The sequence below is a fragment of the Lampetra fluviatilis genome, chromosome 26 (assembly GCF_964198595.1).
Source record: "Lampetra fluviatilis chromosome 26, kcLamFluv1.1, whole genome shotgun sequence".
Lineage (NCBI taxonomy): Eukaryota > Metazoa > Chordata > Hyperoartia > Petromyzontiformes > Petromyzontidae > Lampetra > Lampetra fluviatilis.
The window spans coordinates 5,076,508-5,097,350 of record NC_136300.1 but is presented as its reverse complement, the minus strand read 5'-3'; the positions used below and the strand labels follow the sequence as shown (position 1 = coordinate 5,097,350).

The window sequence follows — 20,843 nt, the reverse complement described above, 5'->3', positions numbered from 1 at the left end:
TGACCAAAATGAACACGTGTAAATACATTAATGATCCTACAGAAAAGCACACTGCAATTTGTTGTGTTTTTTTTAATTCACTGTAAGGTGTTTAAAAAAAGGTATAAAAGGATAACATGGACAAGTGTGCTGCTTTTGGATACCCGAAAATTGTACATTAAGAAAGCGTACGCCGGCGAGCATGTGTGCTATTAAACAAGCGTTGCGTGCGCATGTGATGATGAGTGAATAATATTGCTATGTGGCCTGTCATCCCTAGATACTCCACTCATGCCACCCCCCATAGTTAAACGCTACTACTTTCAAAGATAGCCCCCGCGTTATTGATCAACACACATACTCTTTAGCCCTGTGGGAGGCAATGCGGTTCAATTACTGTAATTTACAGCACTTCCAGAGTCCGTTAATCAACCGCCACTGCTAAGCTGGATTACGACGATACGTTGCCTCCATTTCACTTTTCAAGCATAAATTACCGTGCGCGCATAGCATACATTCAAACTCCATTACAGCTCCGTCGTGGCTTTCCTATGGCACGTGTGCATGGGAGCACACGTGTGAGTGTATCAATGGAGAACACAAACAGCTCTTCGATAAATGGTATTAAATATGAAGCAATATTGTATACATATACATACTCTATGGGCCTTTCAGTAAAGTCACGTAGATAGAAAATAATAAAAACAAATCACGACGTTTCGATCGCTTCACAAGCAATCGTCTTCACCTATCTATCTGCGTGACCCAAAGAGTATGAATTCCTGCAGTCACGAAAGCTTTTAAGTCAATATTTATACATATACAGTTACAAAAAAACCATTGCGAAAAGTCCAAATGAATTACAACAATGTCTCTGTTAATTAAAATAACTTAATGTGCGAACATTACGTTACAATGCAATGCAATTTGCATTCATATAGCATAGAAATGGGTGCGACACATTCGGGCCGGTTGTGTGTGGTAGGGAAATGCGTGGATAGTCCCAACCTCTTCGAAGACCTCTCTTTCTGGCCAGCTTGGAAGAGTAGGCCAAATACTGTCTCGGGTGGGCTCTCTGGAGCCCCCCTCGAATGGAGGCCCTTCCACTAGCGGTGGCAGGAGCCGAGTAATTGCAGGGCTGATTGTTTTACTTTCTTTGTTAAAATCGCCGAAGTGCAAACTGCACACCAGGTTTCACTGCAAGGCTTGAGAGTTGAAGCTATTCTCTGGACGTTCGCAAGAGACACCCCCCGTTTGGACGAAAATAAGCCCTCTCCTCATCCTTTTTCGCAAGAGCCATAGAAGAAACGTCCGTGACATCAGAGGGTGCGCGGTGGTGTAACACGAGGGGGGGGGGGGTATACGTCGTGGCTTAAGCATTCCCAATCATTTCCCAAAGCACACCGCTACGCCTAGGCAATAATGGCATCACTATCTCCTCTGCGTAAGACACACATCACGTACATGACACGCAGCTTTGTAAATCCCACACCATTATAAAAAAATAAACCCATGTCCAGCAATTAGTGCATATTCTGTTTGTGGTAATTTCAAAAGAGTGATGTGTGTAAAAGCTGCGGGTAGCACCTGGAGACCGTTTTTTTATTACATTTAGCATTTGTCTATGAAACGTGTTATTTGCAAGAGATTTAAAGGGACATTGAGAGAACAACAAAAACCGTTCGGTTTTTATTTTTCAAACATTTGAACGCACCCTCATTACCCATCAAAGAAAGTTACAGATCTTGGTTGTTTGCAAGTGGTGTACTTGCCTACCTTACCTGCTTTTAACAGGAATGTTTACTTTTGAATGCAGCTCGTGTTAAAATGGGGAGTGGACGATTATTTTCTTTGAAAGGCAGAAAGTCCTGAGTTTTAAACTCACCCAGATCTTCCATATAAGAAATACATAATTTAGCATCGTCTACATTTTTGACAGATTACCATAGAAAAATACCGTTATAACGCTTTAAACAAAACGAGCTCAATTAAATTGGCAGCAGGGAAACGCAGCGGTAACACTTGTGCCTTGGAGCAAGAAAGGGCCTGATATCGATTCCCGACTCTGGGCGTCTTTCTGTGCGGAGTTTGTATGCTCTCCCCCCCCCCCCCCATGTTCTGCGTGGGTTATCCCCGTTTCATCCAACAGCAAATATCCCAGCGCTGAAGAATTGCATGCACGTTTACTCATTTGGGATTACACTCAGAGCAGCATTGCCCCAACTTACAAAAACTTGACAGGGACCCTCTTAACAAAAGTCTTGGGACTCTGCGACTTTCCTGGGTAAACGACGAGTTACGAAAAAAAAAAGATGTGATTAGAGCGAGAACTCCAAATTCGTTTACCCCCTCGATGCAAGGTCAAACAGTCTTAAAATAAGTAAGCTGCAAAGCTAAACATATTATTCCACAAGAGTTACATATGCTGCTGCCTGCAGAAAGTGTCCTATTTTAGATATAACACGCATGAATAGAGGCGCTAGTGAGCCTTATCCCAGGTCCATATCCACTTGCCCGCTTCCTCTTTTCGATTAATAAGGCCCGATCGCTGCGCAGGTATTCGTGGTTGTTTTGTGCTCGCTAACAGCACTTGCCCCAACAGTCTGTTGAGGCTATACGGGGGATCTTTGTCTTTGTTGTGCAGCTCTCCGACGTGTTCGGGTTGCACGACGCGTCGCACGACGTTTCCCTCCATGTCCTGGGAGCCGAGGAAGCCGACGTTCCCGACGTTCCCGCCAGCATGTCGGAGCACAACCCAAAAGCGCATCTACGTGGCTGACTGCGGTTCAGCAGGCTTCATCAGTAGAGGAGGGGGGGGGGAGACATCACAGTGGGATGGGAGAGGCTTCGGTGCCACCTTCCTCTACACAGCGGGCCCAGGGTGAGGGGTCACCACATCGGGGCGTCGCGTCACCACCGGCCGGGGCCCACTGCCCCTCTCAAGCGATGCGAATGGTGAGGCTCTCCAGCTCCTCTTCCTCGCTGCTCTCCTCCGAGCCGCTCACCAGGTATTTTTTCTTTCCTCCGTAGCCACCTTTGTTGTCGTCGTGATCGTGGTTATCAACGTCATAATCGTCGTCGTTGACGTCATCTCCGTAGCCGTTTTCGTCGTCATTTTCGTTATAATCGTCGTCGTCATCGTCGTCGTCGTCATCATCGATGCTCTGATTCTCGGGAGGCGTTGGAAACACCTGCGACAAAAAGAAAAAAAACGACAAGTTCGAGATGAGTTGATATAAATGCTACTCAGTGTCTGAACGACCGTTCAGAGTGTGACCACTTTGTAATGGAATGGTCGTCGGATTGGCCAGGCCATGTGTCACAGCAGCGTATCGCCTGTCGTAGGGGAGGATAAATGGGCAATAAGTTAAGTCGGTACCACCGACACAATTGTTAGAGATGTGAAAAATCTTCTAACACTGGTTCCTACTGTGAACCAATAAACGTCTTTTCTTGGCCAATGTGTCATCAACTTCATGCACCACTCCAAGACGTAAACGCATTGCACCAGTAATTTATGACATTATTAACAACAGCATTACCACTTCTGTAAATAACAACAGCAAAGTAACGGGTTACGATTGAATACAAAATTACAGATGTATTTACCGAGCTACACGATGCGACACAGAAAACCGAACACAACGCTCCCATTTGGCATTACATAAGCTGCCCTATTTTGCTTGCCGAGCCACGGATGTCATTTTGCTCAGAAACCTTCCCTCTCTCGCCGGCATCCCGAGCGAGCTCAGGCTCCCCCCGGACCCACACCGATACCGTCCTTTGTGCGTCGAACATTGGGTCAAGGGCCACCTGCGCCGACTCTCAGCTGCGTTCGAGCGCTCGCTCTACGGACAAAGGGGATCGCGGTCACACCGCCGAGAGTCGCCCGTTGCGGTCAGGCCCCATGCTGAACGCCACTCTCACCTCCATTAATTTGACATTGCAGGGGGTGTTCTCACATTGAGAACACTTTGAAAGCATGTAATTTAACAATAATGCTCATGCCGTGTGTTTATCCGGCGCTCGGTCTCACTGCGAATGCCGCTCTCTCGCCTTTCGAAAGCTTCGAGAATGTAGGAGGCGGCGTAGTTATCGAGTGCACAGGCGGTGCAACTGCACCGGGGCCGAGGAGCCGGAAGGGTGCAGGTACAGGGCAAGAGGACAGGGCCCCCACATTTCATTCCTGGTTGCAAGGCTCATAACAACCACGCCACTTAATGCAGGAGTCTTATTTCAGCACAAAGCACATTCCATAAACAGTGATTGAATAATAATTATATCGTGTATTTATCCAGGGAAAATCTCAACGAGTTTCGAGACCTTTTCAGGAGGAGGGTCCTGCATTGGAATGTTTGGCCAATGCCCTTCTGATGAGTGTATTGTACAGTCCAGATGGATCTGAAATCTGTCACAAATCTATGTGCTGGATTACAGGCTTGCACCACCATGCCCAGCTGTTATGTTTGTAGAACATTCCAGAATATCGCACACACACACACACAGCGTGAAGTTGTGAAAACGTGTTTTGATGTATGATGCATTACCGATGCATACATGTTTGTGAAAACCAGAACATTTTAGAAGAGATTTTTTTGAATAAAATCAAGAAATGTACATTTTAGCCCCCTTGTAATTTTAAGTAACAACATCGGTCATTTGTAATCACTCTCGTAACATTTTCTGGATGGAAATGAGCTAAACATTTTTATGACCGAACGTTTCTTCCCTTAATATCACGGTTTACATTAAGAAAACCATGGTAATAACCGCGTAATTAATTGGCATTATAGTTTGTAACGACAATAGATGTTTTATTCGTTGTTAACGAATTGTGCTGTAAACGCAGCGGACCTGAGTTCTAATCCTGGCCAAGGCTGACATCAGTAGCGAGTGATGCCTGATACAATCCTGGAGTCCGAATTTTTTACCATCTCACACGGACCGACGGTGGTGAAGTATGGTCAAATAACCCCCCCGAGTGACTGATTGCAGTTTGAGAAGGCAGTCACGGCTCATTAATTGACAAAGTGCCGTAATATTTTTGGTTCTTTCGGTAAAGTCACGTAGAAGGGAAACAATAAAATAATAAAAAATATAAAACAATAAAATTCTCACGACGTTTCGACTGCAACACAAGCAATCATCATCAGCTGTGGATTTCACACCTGATGACGATTGCTTGTGTTGCAGTGAAATCCACAGCTGATGATGATTGCTTGTGTTGCAGTCGAAACGTCGTGAGAATTATATTGTTTTATATTTTTATTATTTCATTGTTTCCCTTCTACGTGACTTCACCGAAATAACCAAGAATATGAATCTCTGCGGTCACGAAAGCTTAAAATCAAAAGTGCCGTCATTTAAGATTGTTATTGTATTATTCCGGTGCATGTAATGTAACCGAAAGCAACACACGGCATAACACCCACACACTTCTCGCATTAATAATCATTTCACTCCAGTACAGTGTAATCAATCCATACACAGAAAACGGAAAGTCAATCTTACGTGGAACATGGCAGACTAGCGGCTATTAGCGCACTAAAAATATTTAACGCAGTCATGGGTTGGGGGGAGGTGGGACACTATGCATTCAATAAGAACGCCTGTGACTGCAGACCACAGAGAGACCTTCATCCTACGGCATTGTGCAATGCACACCGATGAATAACAATGGCGATGCAATCGGAGCGTCTGTTATTTATTGACATGTGCTTGTGACCGACTCCCCCGCCGTCGTCTGCACTCGCGCACACGGCTCGCAAATTTCCCGCACGCCAACGGGCGAACTCTCTGCTCCCAACAACCATAAAGGGCACAACAACAACAACAACAAAAATAAACCAACATAACCCGAGCAAAATAAAGACAGATTGGGTTTTGGCGTCGTCGTCGTCGAGAGAGTCAAACAAGAATCGTGGGAATGAATCTCCACTCCATCCTCATTTTTCGTTTCACATTTCAGTCACGACACCCCCCCCCCCCCCACGGCTCTCCCTTCCCCCCCTCTCTCATTTTCCCCAAAAAATACACGGACACGCACTCGGACAACGCGACAAAGACAAAGATCCACCCCATCCCGCAAAGGCACACGACGGAATCGGCGGGCCAGCACCACGCCCGGCCGCCTTTGTCTCCCACCGGTGGCGATGTTTGCTACACACCACACCGGGTGCTCATTTGAGGCCGAGTCGACCTAGGGGAGGCCTAGGACAGATTCAGACAATCGTCACCGGTGGTGGCCGTGGGCGGGAATCGAACTCGGGTTTCCAAGCTTCAAAGAGCGGTGCACTAGCCACTGCAACTCACACTCCCCGCAGATACACACACACACACAAACATATGCAGACAAACGAGTCCTCTTAGGAATTCATGTACAAATGTGCACAGGCAACAGCACATGCACATCGGATTATCACGGTTGGCTACGTACGGTGCGAAAGAAGTTCAGCATGCGCACATTCAACACGTAAACATCCACGGGGATTAACCGGTGGACAGGAGCAGGCACATGAACAGATGCACACTGACACAACATTACAGCGCGATGCAATTTGCCTTTTACGCGGCATCAAAATACAAATGCATTTGCAGACGTTGTACATGCCCGTGACAGATCAGCGAGGGTAATTTATCGCCGGCAATGGGAAGACACTTGGGTATAAGGCAGCGCAATAGTAACACTCGTGCCGCAAAGCGAGATTGCCCTGGGTTCCAGTGCTGAATCGGGTGCCTTTTTGTGCGGAATTTGTCCATTCTCCCCCAGTTCTGCATGAGATCCCTCTGGGCTCTCTGGCTTCCTGCCATAGCTAATCCTGGCATTGGTCAAACATTCGAACGCTTGAAGAGTACCTGGAAAATATGACTCAATTGGGAGTACATATAGCAACGTCGCCCTCCACTGTGAAACCTGGGCAGGACCCTTCTGATTAATTCCCCAGTCATTCAATCCATTCATGGTCATTAATTGTCATTAATTTCGCTTTCACCGAATTCACCCATCACAGATTCGCCCCCCATTGCTTCCTCTTCTCTATTTTAATCGCCTCATCTCCACCATTACATTCAGATGTTGTACTGTTCTTAAATATCTGTAAATCTCCTTGGTTAAGGTGCTTTATATATTAAGCTAAGATAAGGGAGGTAAACAATAAACACATTCCTGCGGAGGGAGCTGGTAGGAACGTTGGGTTGCTCGGTCAATGGCCAGGGTCAACGGCGGCGTGGTGTATTCCGCAAATATGGCTGATTGTGAGAGCGGGCACAAGCCGGCGTGAGTAGGTTAAACGTTGAGTTTTATAAGGGCACCACGGGGTGACCAGCCCCTCCCAGCCCCACCCAGCCCCTCCCCACCCTCCCCTCCCCACCCAGACCCTCCCCACCCTCCCCACCCAACCCCACCCCTCCCATTTTTGGATGCACGACGGACGGACACAATAATCCCCTGTGGGCTGGTGTAACCAGGAGGTTCCTACCAGTATAATATACATACAGTATGGTACAAAGACAAAGATCAACCATATAGCCTTAGCATACTGTAGGGGCAAGTGCTGTTAGCGAGCACCTATGAAGGCCGGATAGGCACACGAGGGGGTGGGTGGCCAGCACCACGCCCCACCGCCTTTGTCTCCCCAGTGGCGATATTTACACACCGCACCAGGTACTCATTTGAGGCTGAGTCCACCTAGGGGAGGCCCGGGACCGGTTCAGACAATCGTCACTGGTGTTGGCCGTGAGCAGGAATCGAACCCAGGTAGCCAGGTTTATAGCGCAGCGCGCTAACCGCTACACTACCGCTCCTCATACCAGGACACACACATGGTACATGAATGTAACATTACTAGTAATTTACAAGTAGGAAGCTTATGGCTTGAGCAAGAGTACAGAAGATGTAGAACGCGATGGAGCGGCCTCCAAGGAATGGAACGCATCCAAGAGGACAACCACAAAGGAGATGGAGCAATGAAATCAACTCCTCTACAGGTGCTAGGTTTACCATCATTTCGCAGGATTGCGAGAGGGATTATTGGGGAGGCCTTCATCCAGCAGTGGACTGACCATGACTAATGATGATTAGAACTGTTATATATAAAACAAAATAAATCAATTAGGGTTGACTAGAACGTCCACCCTGAAAATCCAGCCATGAATTTCGATTTTAAAGCTTTCGTGACTGCAGGGATTCATCTTCTTGGTTCTTTCGGTAAAGGCACGTAGAAGGAAAATAATAAAATAATAAAAATAAAACAATAAAATAATTCTCACGACGTTTCGGCCACAACTCAAGCAGCCGTCTTCAGGTGGAGAACAGGTCTGTGACTTTACCGAAAGAACCAAGAAGATGAATCCAGCCATGCTTTCCCATAGACCATAACCTCGTGAGTCATGTGCCAGCATCTTGGCCACAGCACGGGATGAAGAGACAATTTGCTAAACACTTTTAGAGCCTCCGCAAGGGCAACAGATCAATGTGGATGCACAGCAATTTGGAATTATAAATACATAAAGCACATTTCCCGAGCCTATTCCCCTCGGCTAGAGTTGGAAACAAAGTCGGAATGCATTATGTATTATGAGCACTCTGCTTCCCAGGCTTGCGGTCAGCATAAGCAGATTAGTGTAATGCCGACCCAGAACAATTTAACCCATTTTGCACGAGTGTAGCATCACTCAACATATTTTGCATCCTAAAATATTAGATATCATGTTAAGAGATTTTGTTATGGGGAACCCCCCCCCCAGCTCTAGATGTTTTAATTTAAGTCTATAAGCTGTGCAAGATTTTCGTTAAAAAGATTACCAAAACATATTTTGAGCTTAATAATGATTTTTTTGTTAAATGCCCGAAATATTGGTATCTGAATGGTACATCCCTCATCCACCAGTGGATGGAGAATGGTTGGCGGCGATGATGACAACAAAAATCCAATGAATTGTCACTTCCAGCTCGAACTTGCTAAATCCTGAACACGGCAACATTTGCACATAATCCATTTGAAGGCTCACGATAGATCGACCTTTTTTCATTTTAACTAAATGCAATAAATAATATTGCATATATATAATATTGCGGCTACAAGCTTCATAACAATCTCCACCCACGGGGGTCCACATGTTGAATTAAAATTCGTCTTTGCTCGCTCTTATCGGCCTACAATGCTATTCTGCCCCGCGTTTCATTGCATATGCCAGCGTGCGTTCGGTATTCAAAGCGACCCAATCACAAACAAGAATCGCCTATCCGCTTTGCACAACAATGTTTAATAACAAACGCTCTATTAAATTTCGGCCTTCCGTTCCGTCGCCGCGAAAAAAACGCCCCCAAACGGCTCCTCTCTCTGCAATGCAAACACCACGAGGCTCTGGGGCAGAAGCAGCGGCAGAGGTGGGGAGGGCGGGAGGGCAGTTAATATTTGGTGTTGGGCCCCTCGGGGAGACGGGAAATGAAAAGGGCAAAGCTTGTCTCGTTTAACTAAGAGCCAATGGCGCTCCGCGTTCACATCACAGTTTATGCAATTTTTTTTGACTTCCCCTGACATGAAAGGGAAAATGTTCGCCTGCGCCGAGGATATTAAAGAAATTCTACCGGAGCCGACGACATGACAGCACGTGTCAGGGCAGCAACCCTAAACACTTCATAAATGTTTAGCCTCTTAAATTCCTCCAACATCTAAGTGGCTTACGAAGCAGAAGCTGTTTTTTTTTTCTCTCTTAACGGGCAACATCTGTTTGCGTGTCTTCGCTGTCACGAGTTTCAGACATAGAGGTATTGGTAATTTGATGTTGTGGGTTTTGTCTGCTCATAAAAGAAAAAGAGTTTGAAACATAAAAAGGCTATTTGGCTCATCATGTCCAGAACACCTTGACACTGAGTCAATGGGTGACCCATTTCAATAATCCCTGCTCGTAATCCGAAAGAGATTTGGAGAAAATCTCGCAATTATTTCTCACTTTGTTTGCATGACATTAAATCAAACGGAAATAATAAACAAAGTAATTTCACCACGTTACCACGACTTTCGTTGTTGTTTTCAATGCCCACTGTAAAAAAAACCTACTCAATAAACATGTATATCCGTAGGTATACAGTTTCAGTTTCATTTATTTGGTATAGCCCGGTGAGCCATTCGGCTCCTGACTCGGGTGCAACCGTAACAAAGAAAAACATGAACAAGGAACATCTTAAAGTGACAATGCGCAAACAGAAAAATCCAGGAAAAAACAGCAAAGTCTTCCAGAAAAAGCACCGTATATCAACGTTGTGTGCAAAAATCCCAGTGGGATGCAAGTCAAACAATAACAACCAGGCAAATATAATAAGCAAATTAAAAGAATATTTAAATGTAGGGGGTCGAGCAACGTTATGAACCCAGAATCTCGAGTTTAATTTAACATCAGTTGCAAGTGATATCCAAACCCGTCTCTCCCTCCCTCTGGCCTCCCCGGTCACAAACTTGCGCTGACTAGCGAAGGTGAAGTATGGTGATGAGAAAAAAAACGGAACCCCATGACTGACATGGTGTGGGGGAGGCCTTCATCCATTGGTGAATTGAGAATGGCTGGAATTAATTAATTTAAATTGACAATTAGCAACCAAAGCGCCACATCTAGTTTTAAAGTCAGATGCATAGTAGCTTTAGAGATAATTGGTTTCAGATGACGAGGGCAGCAGAGGAAAGGAGGCAACTGTTCACAGTGCATAGGTTAAATCAAAGTTGATCCGGTGAAATTTTAAGCAGTAAAACCCAGAGAGAGAGCGGAGTTGCAACAGATAAGGGCAGAGCTCCAACGGGAATCTTAAAAGCATCGAGGGAATTTCATTTTGGATCACGCTTTTTTGCTTTCATTTGAACGAAATTACAGGCAGTTGTTTAGCTCACAATATAACACCAACACCCATGGTGCTCATCCTGTGAATGATGTCACAGGTTGTTTATTGTCGACTGCAGACAGGTCATTTTAGTAATGTCACGTGATATAATGCTACCGTGGTGTTAATAATGGTCAGCACAACTGGACGTGCAATCGAGACATCACCGGTTCGACCTCATTGCACGGCAGTTGAAATGAGGCACAAGCGTCTCTCCACCCTGGGTACACCACAGTTCATGGATCTGCAGCTCACGCACTGGTGGAGTAAAGTGTGGGTACTCTCACCCCTTCCAAGATGTGTGGCCAACATGAAAGAGGAGGCCAAATACCCTCTCTCTCTCTCGAGAGAGAAGTGTTCTTCATTCAAGGCCCGCGGGCCACTGGCGGCCTTTAGTGTGGCCCCTGACGTGCGAACCCCGACAATACACAACAACACGTGAGACCCCCCCCCACCCATCATCATCGTGCTGCTGTCAAACCCCCCAATGGTTTCAAATGTGTGGCGACCCTCACAATGATGTCGTATCGGCAAAAAGTGGCCCCCCGCCTCTTAAAATGAGTGAAGAACACTGGTCTAGAGGGGTTATCGACACTTCTCTGTAGTGGAGGTCCTTCTGCCAGCATTGACGTGAGCATGAAATTGCAGGCATGCACCTTTACCACCCCATCACACTGGTGGCTGCGGGAGTCAAATTGCCGAGCCCTCTCAAGCTGGTCAAGAGGTAACTGGCAAGTGCTCTGGCCATTAGGCACCCCTGCCAAGATTGCATTTGTGTATCTAAGTGCCCCACAATCAACATCACTCTGATGCCTTGTTTCCATGACTACTGCGAAGTGTATCATTTCAATTCGCAAACTGGGCTTCCAGACTCAACCGGGGTTCTCACAGCAGCCCTACCGGACCAAGCTTATACGAACACCTCTTTTCCGCTGGCAAATCCGAACCGAGCTACACAGCGACCACCTCAATGCTGGTGGTTTTCTCCGGCTATTTGCCGTGCCGAACTGGAAATCCAACGCACGATACATGACCAGGGGCGGGATGAACGACGCGTTCACTACGTGCGAAGCCAATCGGTGCATTGCGAGAGCACAGCATCGAACCTCCGATCAGCACGGTTGGCTGCGTACGGTGAGAAAGAAGTTCAGCGAGCACACGCTCAGCATCGCTGTGGCATCGACATGCACCTCGACTCGTTCATTGTGTGCGACGTCGACGGTTCAACTCGGCACGGCCCCAAAGTGGCTCAGTTGTGCAGTGGAGAAAAAAAAAGAGGCAAAAGGGAGCTCAGTAAGTGGGTTTTGTGAGCTCAGTGCTTTGATCTTTTGTAATTTTAGAGGTGTGCTTTCACCTGGGCCATCATTTCAATCAGCCATGGTGTCTTGGGATCGACACGGATACAGAACGTGCCATCATAACAAGAAACTGGGGGCGCCTACGTTTTAATAAATCGACGTTTTGACTACACTAAGGGGACCGTCGTCTGCATTCGTTTAAAATGTACCGGAGTTGCGATGGGTTCAAATCAGAGGTATCACACGGTGAGGAAGGGAGGGGGGACTGGATGGGAAAGCCATGTAAACAACCCAGAATACATTCGAGCAGCAGCAGCATTAAAACATAGACCAGTTCGCCCCAACTTGTTGTCACATGTTTGAATTCCTAGCCACCTTACATTGTGCTCATAGGATGTGCAGTCGATGTCAGCGACGTCTCAGTTCAACCAAGAGGAAGCCGCAAGCAGCCGTGGAAGAACAGAGTGAAAATTAACAATAATAACAGATTATGGCTTGCGGTAGCTTAATTACAGGGTAAGGATGGGGGGAGGGGATGCGGGGGGCAGAGGAATCTCTTTGGTGGAACGTCGAGTTTGGGGCCTTGGACGCAGGCCATGATGATGCTCACTATAGAACGCAACTTGGGCCATACCTGGGGCCAACGGATGCGCTCGCCAAACGATTGTGGACATGTGGCATTAGCCATCTGGCTCTCGCTGTGTGCGCGCGAGTCAAGACACCTTCTCCGCAGCAGCACTGCATTTATTCAGCAGCATTTCCCCCGGCCAGCGACGCATTTTAAATTTTGCATGTTTGATATAATTGGTGAGGACGCGCGGGGTCAAATTGCAGCATCTAAGTTTAGCGTAGGTCCTCGTGGTTTCAAAGGGGCACGTTCCATTGGATGGTGAGTATTCTCTCTCCTCTTTCACTCTCTTTCCGAGCACAGATTCGGAAATAACAGTGTTGCAAGCTAGGCTGCAGGGCTAATGCTTTAATCAGATGGTGCGCATTTCCAAACGCCAGCTCAGTACAGCTCCATGGCCATCGATGAGACTCCATGCATTGTGCGAGCTTATTCTCTCAGGCAATACTAAAATAAACATGTCTAAAGGAGCAATGCATATTTGTTTTATTGTTTCGTTCCGTGACATTTGAATTAAGTTCAATCTTGACATACACCGGATGTCGCAGAAGGTCCAATTCCTTCCATCCCGTAAAAAAAAATACGCGATAAATTAATTCCCTGAGCAATTTAAGCCTCTGTGCCTGCTAGAAACGCTGTGTTCCTTGTCCTTTAATGTTGTCAAGTTCTGTCTGCTGGACATTCATTTTTGTTAAAGCCATCCCAGCCCGTGTCTTCGTCATATGGGACGTCAAGGCTCTGCCATAAACGACAGCAACGCTGCCTCAAATTAAGCCACATTCAGGACACAAAGTCTCATCGCCGAGCTCCATTATGCGTTAATCACGTAGAAACTGCCTCATAAATAAAGCGACGATAGATTGACAATTGATATCGGGAGAAGAGGTTAACGGGAGGCGAGCACAGGTGAGCTGTGTGATGGGAGGAGAGTTGGGGGGGCGGCAGGGAGAGTGCTAATCATTGGGGATGAATGAATACCCCCATTGTGGCTCACACAGCACCCCCATTTAAAAAGGCACGAGGAGGAGCGGGGGGCGCACAGAGGCGGATGAATGACAGACGTGAGACAGCAGCCGGGAGACCGCACTGCAGACACCCAGAGGCTGCTCAGCCACAAACCCAACCAGCACCCCTCCCACCAGCTCCCAAATGCACCCTACCACTCATCTCTCCCCCCCTCGACCCTACATGAAGTCCTGCCACTTTCTCAAACAAGGGCAATTATGTGGCGGAACAATGGGGCACTCAGGAGAAAGAAAAACTCTTTCTGGATGTTTCTCCCCGCCCCCCTCCCCTCTCATCCTCCTAACCTCAACAACACTCCGCTCTTTTTTATTGAAAAATATCACATGGGTTTATATTAAAAGAGAGGAAAAACAAACATTTTGGTAGATGCTCGGACGCAATGGGAAATAACGAACGGTGCAAATAGCGCTCGCTCGCGCGAATTTGCAAGTCGCGCTGCGAGGTGTCACGCTGCGCCCCATGCTGCAAACCTCGCTCTCGCGACGAGGGCAACGAAGACAGTGATGATGACGGCAACGGCATTATCCTCACTTCATCGCAATCACGTCGCCGCTTCCCTCCGCTAAAATAATATCTTTGTGTAAAAATAGCGATAAAAAACGACAACCAAAAATGTTTGGAGGCTTTTTTTTTAAAGACCATTATTTGCTTTGTGAGTCAAATACACTCGTGGTACAGCCCATGAATTGTGTAGCTGCAGGTAATTGTGTTTTACATTTTTAATGAATGTCTGATCTCATCAAATCTCGGAAGCTAATAAGTTTTAGCCTGGATAGTGCTTGAATGAGTGACCACCTAGATTTGAAGCTTTCGTGACTGCAAGGATTCATATTCTCAGGTTTATTTCGGTAAAGTCACGTAGGTAAAAAATTAAAATCAAAATTAATAAAGAAAAAAAATAATAATAAAAATCACGACGTTTCGGAGGCAACACAAGCTTCCGTCTTCAGGTGGAACTGTCACAGCACGCTTGCTGTATCAAGTAAATGAATACAGCAAGCATGCTGTATTCATTCCACCTGAAGACGGAAGCTTGTGTTGCCTCCGAAACGTCGTGATTTTTATTTTATTTTTATTTTATTTTACTTTTATTAATTTTGATTGTAATTTTTTACCTACGTGACTTTACCGAAAAAACCTAAGAATATGAGTGACCACCGTGCAGAACAGGTATTATAGGCCGTGTGGGATACTTGGTGAGCAGCAGAGGGCAGTGCATTGTTATACAGTACTGTACCTCCATCCTCTCCCGTCTAAGTTCAACGCCTTCACCAACGGGCACTGCTCAGCGTGGTGCACGATGGTCAAATAAACCTCGTGGCCCGCAGGACGCGGGGAGGCGTTCTCCACACACAGTGGATCGACAAAAGTGCCACAAACGTAAAATTGTGAAATGGCATAAAAATACACGCGGTTGGTGTTCTCCCGCACAAATCGCTTCCTTGTTGTGATGTTGAATTTTTCTATCGTTCTGTGGGGTTTTTTTTTGTCCTTCTGAATTTATTTTCCCGATAGATCCCAGATCACCTCGTCAGAAGACGTCGTCGCAATGGGCTCTCTCGTCTGGTCAGAACAGAAGGTTTAAAGAACCGATTAATGACAAAAATGTCTCTGGGAGAGAAACGAGTACAAGGATAAAACGTCACTCGGAGCTGATTTCAATGTCAGAGTTTATTCTATTGCACGCAAAGGGCTGTGGAAATACTGTCCTGGAAATATCCAGAGCCATACACACTCTGCATAATGGAATTCATTTTCAGGCTCTCTCCGTGCGCGCTGTATGTTCATTTTCCCTGAGATCCCAGGAATAGCCAGCGTCAAGCTGGCGCCGCAGGTCCCATTTATTTATTTATTACTCTATTAATATTCATTCTTCTTGCACGGAACAAGCTTGCAGGTATCTCCGCTAACACAATGTAGCTTTAATATTAAAGGCAACGCGCTCTCTGAAAATCACGTGGCTTTAAAATGAAACAAGGCGATTGGTGTGGAAGTGTATAGAAATATTAAAATATCGTTTTTCAAGCATCCATGCGCAATGCTTTTCGACAACCAGAGAACGGCAAAAATCTTGGCGACGCTACCAATGGACCTCATCAACTATTTTCGCAATTGACATGTGTCTTATTTCAGTGACAACCACAACACAGAGGGCATATATATGCTGTGGGTGTACGTCTGTGTGTCTGTCCTGGTGACCTAGGTTTGATTCCCGTCCATAGATAACACCAATCGTAACTGTCAATTGGTGAAGTCGGCCTTCAACACGTGGAAATAACGACCGGTGAGACAAAGGAAATTGTATGTCGTGCTGGCCACACCTAAACCCTCATGGGCTGTGCAGGCTCTGATAGGTGCTCGCTAACAGGACTTGTCCTGACAGTTTGGGTGGCTATACAGAGGATCTTTGTCTTTGCGTGTGTTCATGTGTGCATGTGAGTGTGTGTGCGATTTTACATTTCAAAAACGAACCTGCAATGTTTTTTTTTTGCTTACGGTGTTTCACTCAACGTTAGCGACCGCCTATTATCGCGACACATGAAGCGAGGAGCTAGCGGAGCCGGTGACACACGTGGCTGCCTTTGTCTCCCCGGCGCTGGTGGCGCACTCTGCACTGGCAGCTCGTTTCAAGGCACGCACGTCAACCCAAGAGGTACACTCCAGGCACAGCCACAAACATCGGCATTAAAACAACGTGCAATTATACCCCTAAAAATAATAATTGTAGTTTGCTTACCGCTGAATCACAGTCCGTGGGCTACACACGTACATCAGCTAGGCGTTGAGCACGTGTTATATGCGCGCACACGCGCATCGGTTAGTTGGGCTCAATTGCAAAGCTGAACAGAGGTTTCAAGGTCACAGAAAGCAAACGTGGGCCGCTGTGCCGGTCAAACGTGACAGCTCGCTGTTAGGCAACGCACCACAAAGCAGTGGGCATCGCGTGGCGCGTTTGAGAAGATGTGAAAAGTTCGAGCCAGACGCATCTTCGCGTGGATGTCTGAGCGAAGGCGCTCTGATTAGGGCGCTCACGCTGTCGCGCTGACAAAGCCGCTCTGCGCGGTGAGACTCTCTCCGCTCCGGCGTAGGATGGATTCTTGAAGGACGGAAGCTGGAAAGTGGCAGAGATAACAAGAGGAAGTGGGCGACTCTTCTGTTTCACTCCCGCTACCCCCCCCCACCCCCTAAAGCTGAAGCTCCAACCAACATGCTCATTTAAAAATCGTGTTCAAACTGCACCCAGCAGAACTAGAGACTTGAGTCAAAACGTACTGCGCAACAACGGCGAGAAGGGATTTTCACACGGCGCGCATACGTACAAATAAACAAAACCAAATTAATAATCACCGGACAGATGAAACAAATGGAGCCACCGGAACGGTGGGACTTGTTTAAAAATCTTTGCAGCGAAATCGAATAATAATTAAAGCTTCGATTTAAAGCTTTCGTGACTTTACCGAAAGAACCAAGAAGATGAATCTTCTTGGTTCTTTCTGTAGAGTCACGTAGAAGGGAAATAATAAAATAATTATTATTTTGTTTTATTTCTATGATTTTATTATTTCCCTTCTACGTGACTTTACCGAAAGAACCAAGAAGAAGAATTAACGCTTTGAACGGGGCACTTAGCGGGGGACCCGTGCCTCAAAGTGCTGCGAGGTTTTTTTTGTGAACAGCTCCCGGAGTTTTGGGGAGACGAGCCGCTGTCCCTGCACCGCCCGAGGTAAGGTAAAAAAAAAAGCGCTCACTGCAGGCAGAGTATGAAATTACATCTTGAGAGGCAAATCTGATCAAGGCAAGACAGGCTGGGAGCATGGTAATATTTATGTGTGCGGTTGCGTTAAACCAATTCCTGCCCGGCTGTGACACACAAAAGTTCATGTTGTGGGTAAATAAATGATTGGCTCGATAAAAACAAAAACGCAGCACGGAGTAAAACACAAAAGGACTGGTTATAAATATCAAGATAATTTGGCAAGGTTTGCATGTTGTGAAGCTGGCCGGAAATTAACCGCGATGAATCGATGAATGACCGTCAGAGTTTGAGTGCGTGAATAATCACCGGTGCTGTTTTAAAGCGGTGGCCACTCGCTCGAATTCGGCGTTAAAACCGTCGCCGTGCACCCAGAAATAGCCGCCAACCCACCCTGTCGTAGCTGACGAGTGCCGTTGTGTGTCGAGTGTGGGAACGCCGCAGAATGTACGGTCTCGCACCGGAGCCGCTAAAGGAATGGTAAAAATATCAAACTTAATTTATGTATACTCGTTGGTTCTTTCGGTAAAGTCACGTAGGTAGAAAAATAAAATAAAATAAATAAAATAAAAATTATATATCACGACGTTTTGATGGTAACACAAGCGGTCGTGACTTTACCGAAAGAACCAAAAAGAGTATGGATTCCTGCAGTCACGAAAGCTTCAAATCAAGATCAATTCATGTACGCATATGAATTTCTCTCCTCCCGCGTCAAACTAAATAATAAAATATACTTAGATCGCAAGTCATCGCTGCAAATAAAACGTCGTGATGCTCCACTCGCCCAATGGCAAAAACAATTCGCAAGAAACAAGATGGAACAACGCGCGCTCGCTCTTTTACAACACAAAAAAAACCAGAGCTCTTCGCTGCTCGGTCTGAGATGTAAAAGTGCTTGACATTTGATAGCCTTGCCAGAGCGACCTAGGGTTACTGACAAGACCCAGCCGCCAATCAGCCAGACACATCTTGTACTGATCTGCAGACTGTGTAAACACTTGCAAAATATACCTCTCTGCCTCTTCTGGGATCCCAATCAGATATCGCCCACATATACGAGGGGATTAAACACGAGATAAGAAAAATAAATATTGTACAAGTTAGTCAAGTGATCGGCTTAGGGGGCTGACCAGGGTTCAGCTGCAAAAACTAAAATATTGATGAATGGGACCCCCCCCCCCCTTCCTCCCACAGTTCCAGAGCTTAACGTTCTTCTTTTAAAAATCCATTAGACACGACCACTGCAAAAGCTTTGGGAATTAATTGCACAGGAACAAAATAATTCACCAAGCACTCGTATTTGCGATTGCTGTGTGCTGCAACAATTGAAGAGATATCAAGTCAATGCTGACAAAAGTCAATGCCCATTCGTTTTGCACCTCTCACTCCTTCTCCACTGCTGCCCTCACTGCCTGGAAACTTCCTTTGCCAATTGCTATCCGCACCGGTGACTCGGGGCCTCAAGACCGTCCTGTTCTCCTCTGCCTCGGACTCCCCCCCCCCCCTCAACCCGCCCATTCCATCTGTCCAAATGTCTTCAACAACACCGAGAGTAACATTCTCCATAACTCTCCCTCCTTTTTCTTTAATAGTAAAAACCTACGTAATAAAAATCCTCTCGTCTATCCTTATGATATAACGCACACGTTTTTGCTCTTTTTCATTCAGCATCTTGAGATGTCACTGCACTTAGATGCTTCACAAATTCAAATCGCACTGTAAATTGCATTGCGATGGTCAAGATAGAATTGGTTAATTATGTCACATCACTTACGTGGGTGGGAAAAGTTGGAAATTATTACAGATATATTACATATTTCAATTAAAAACATAACTATGATTGTATAAGTATATACCGTACAAAGACAAAGATACCCCGTATAGCCTGTAACAGACTGTTGGGGCAAGTGCTGTTAGTGAGTAGCACCTATGAAGGCCGGCACGACTCACGGAGGGGGTGGGTGGCCAACACCACGCCCGGCCGCGTTTGTCTTCCTTGTGGCGATGTTTTTATGCACAGCACCATGTACTCATTTGAGGCTGAGTCGACCGAGGGGAGGCCCAGGACTGGTTCCGATAATCGTCACCGGTGTTGGTAGCCGTGAGTGGGAATCGAACTCGGGTCGACGGGTTTCGCAGCGCACTAACCACGACACTACCGCTCCCCACATAAGTTAATACACACACGTCCACACATTGCTCTCCAATGTAATGTTTGCGTTGTGTCGCGTGCATCTTCGGCACGATGTCTGACGTTTCGCTGCACATGCTGCCAGCGAAACGTCCGACCATATGCTGAACGACGACACCGCGGTGTCCGCAGCAAACACGACCCAGAGCTGCACATCTCAACCGAGAAAACTTACGCAGCGATGTAACGGTTCTTTGTTTGTTAAAAACAACAAACACCTCGTACACCCTGTTCACAAAGTAAGTCGGTGGACGCGCGGAATGCATCTGCGACGCGTACGCGACGCGTCTGCGAATCAACAAAAAATACTCGAGTACAAAACGCATCTCGCCGTTAAATTTTTCCGCGCAAAAGGTTTGAGCCCCCTCGAAGACGCCCCCCCTCCCCCCCCATTCAATGAAACGTGACGCCTCTCATGGCCTAGACACAGGAACACAATCTACCAACACTCATTATGCAGTCGTAACCCATACCTACCCGACGAAGCGAGCGTCCGTGGTTTGGGCCCCGCCTGCATGTGGCCCAGTGGCTAATGAGAGCCCCGGTGGATTTCGGTTTTTAGTTTAGACGCGGCGCACAAATGATGTAAAAGGCACTTAAGTTTTTTTTTTAACCAAATCAAATCTAAACTTGCATTTGTTCTAATCGTGGAATGCGACTGTCGCCTAAGAGCACGTGCATTTACAAGCGTAAGGCCGGAAATGCATATATTCGCCAGCCCTAAAGGGTAAAAAACGCGTACGATTTCAATATCTTCTTCTTTCGTATGGCCGATGTAGATGCAAATGCAAAGCAACAGCTACAAATTTCACATTCAGGTGGTCAAGCCAGATAACCGCGTCAGGGGCAATGGAGCGTATCACTGATGATTTGAAGATGCAAAGAGTGAATAAACGAATATCGCAAAGGATGAAACGGAAAATATGCATCTAATATTTTGACATGGTGTTTTACATCCGATCCTCAACTGTTCCAAATGAAAACCAGAATCACTGAACTCTGAAGAAATAAAAAATATCTCAGCATTCACGTGAGCTTCTATAGGTCAGCGTTAGCCACCCCATCCATTATAAAATTTAATTTAACTTATT

The 20,843-nt window shown here is 46.4% G+C and overlaps 1 protein-coding gene across 1 annotated transcript in view; it reads right to left on the bottom strand.

Moving 5' to 3' along the window:
- Window positions 1–2,608: 2,608 nt before the first annotated feature.
- The window catches only part of LOC144942136 (uncharacterized), a 70,618-nt gene continuing 52,383 nt past the window's right edge, over window positions 2,609–20,843 (bottom strand). Inside the window, exon 4 of the mRNA XM_078868896.1 lies at window positions 2,609–3,170. Coding sequence (XP_078725022.1) covers window positions 2,919–3,170 — 252 coding nt within the window. The 3' untranslated portion in view covers window positions 2,609–2,918. The remainder of the gene's footprint in view (window positions 3,171–20,843) is intronic.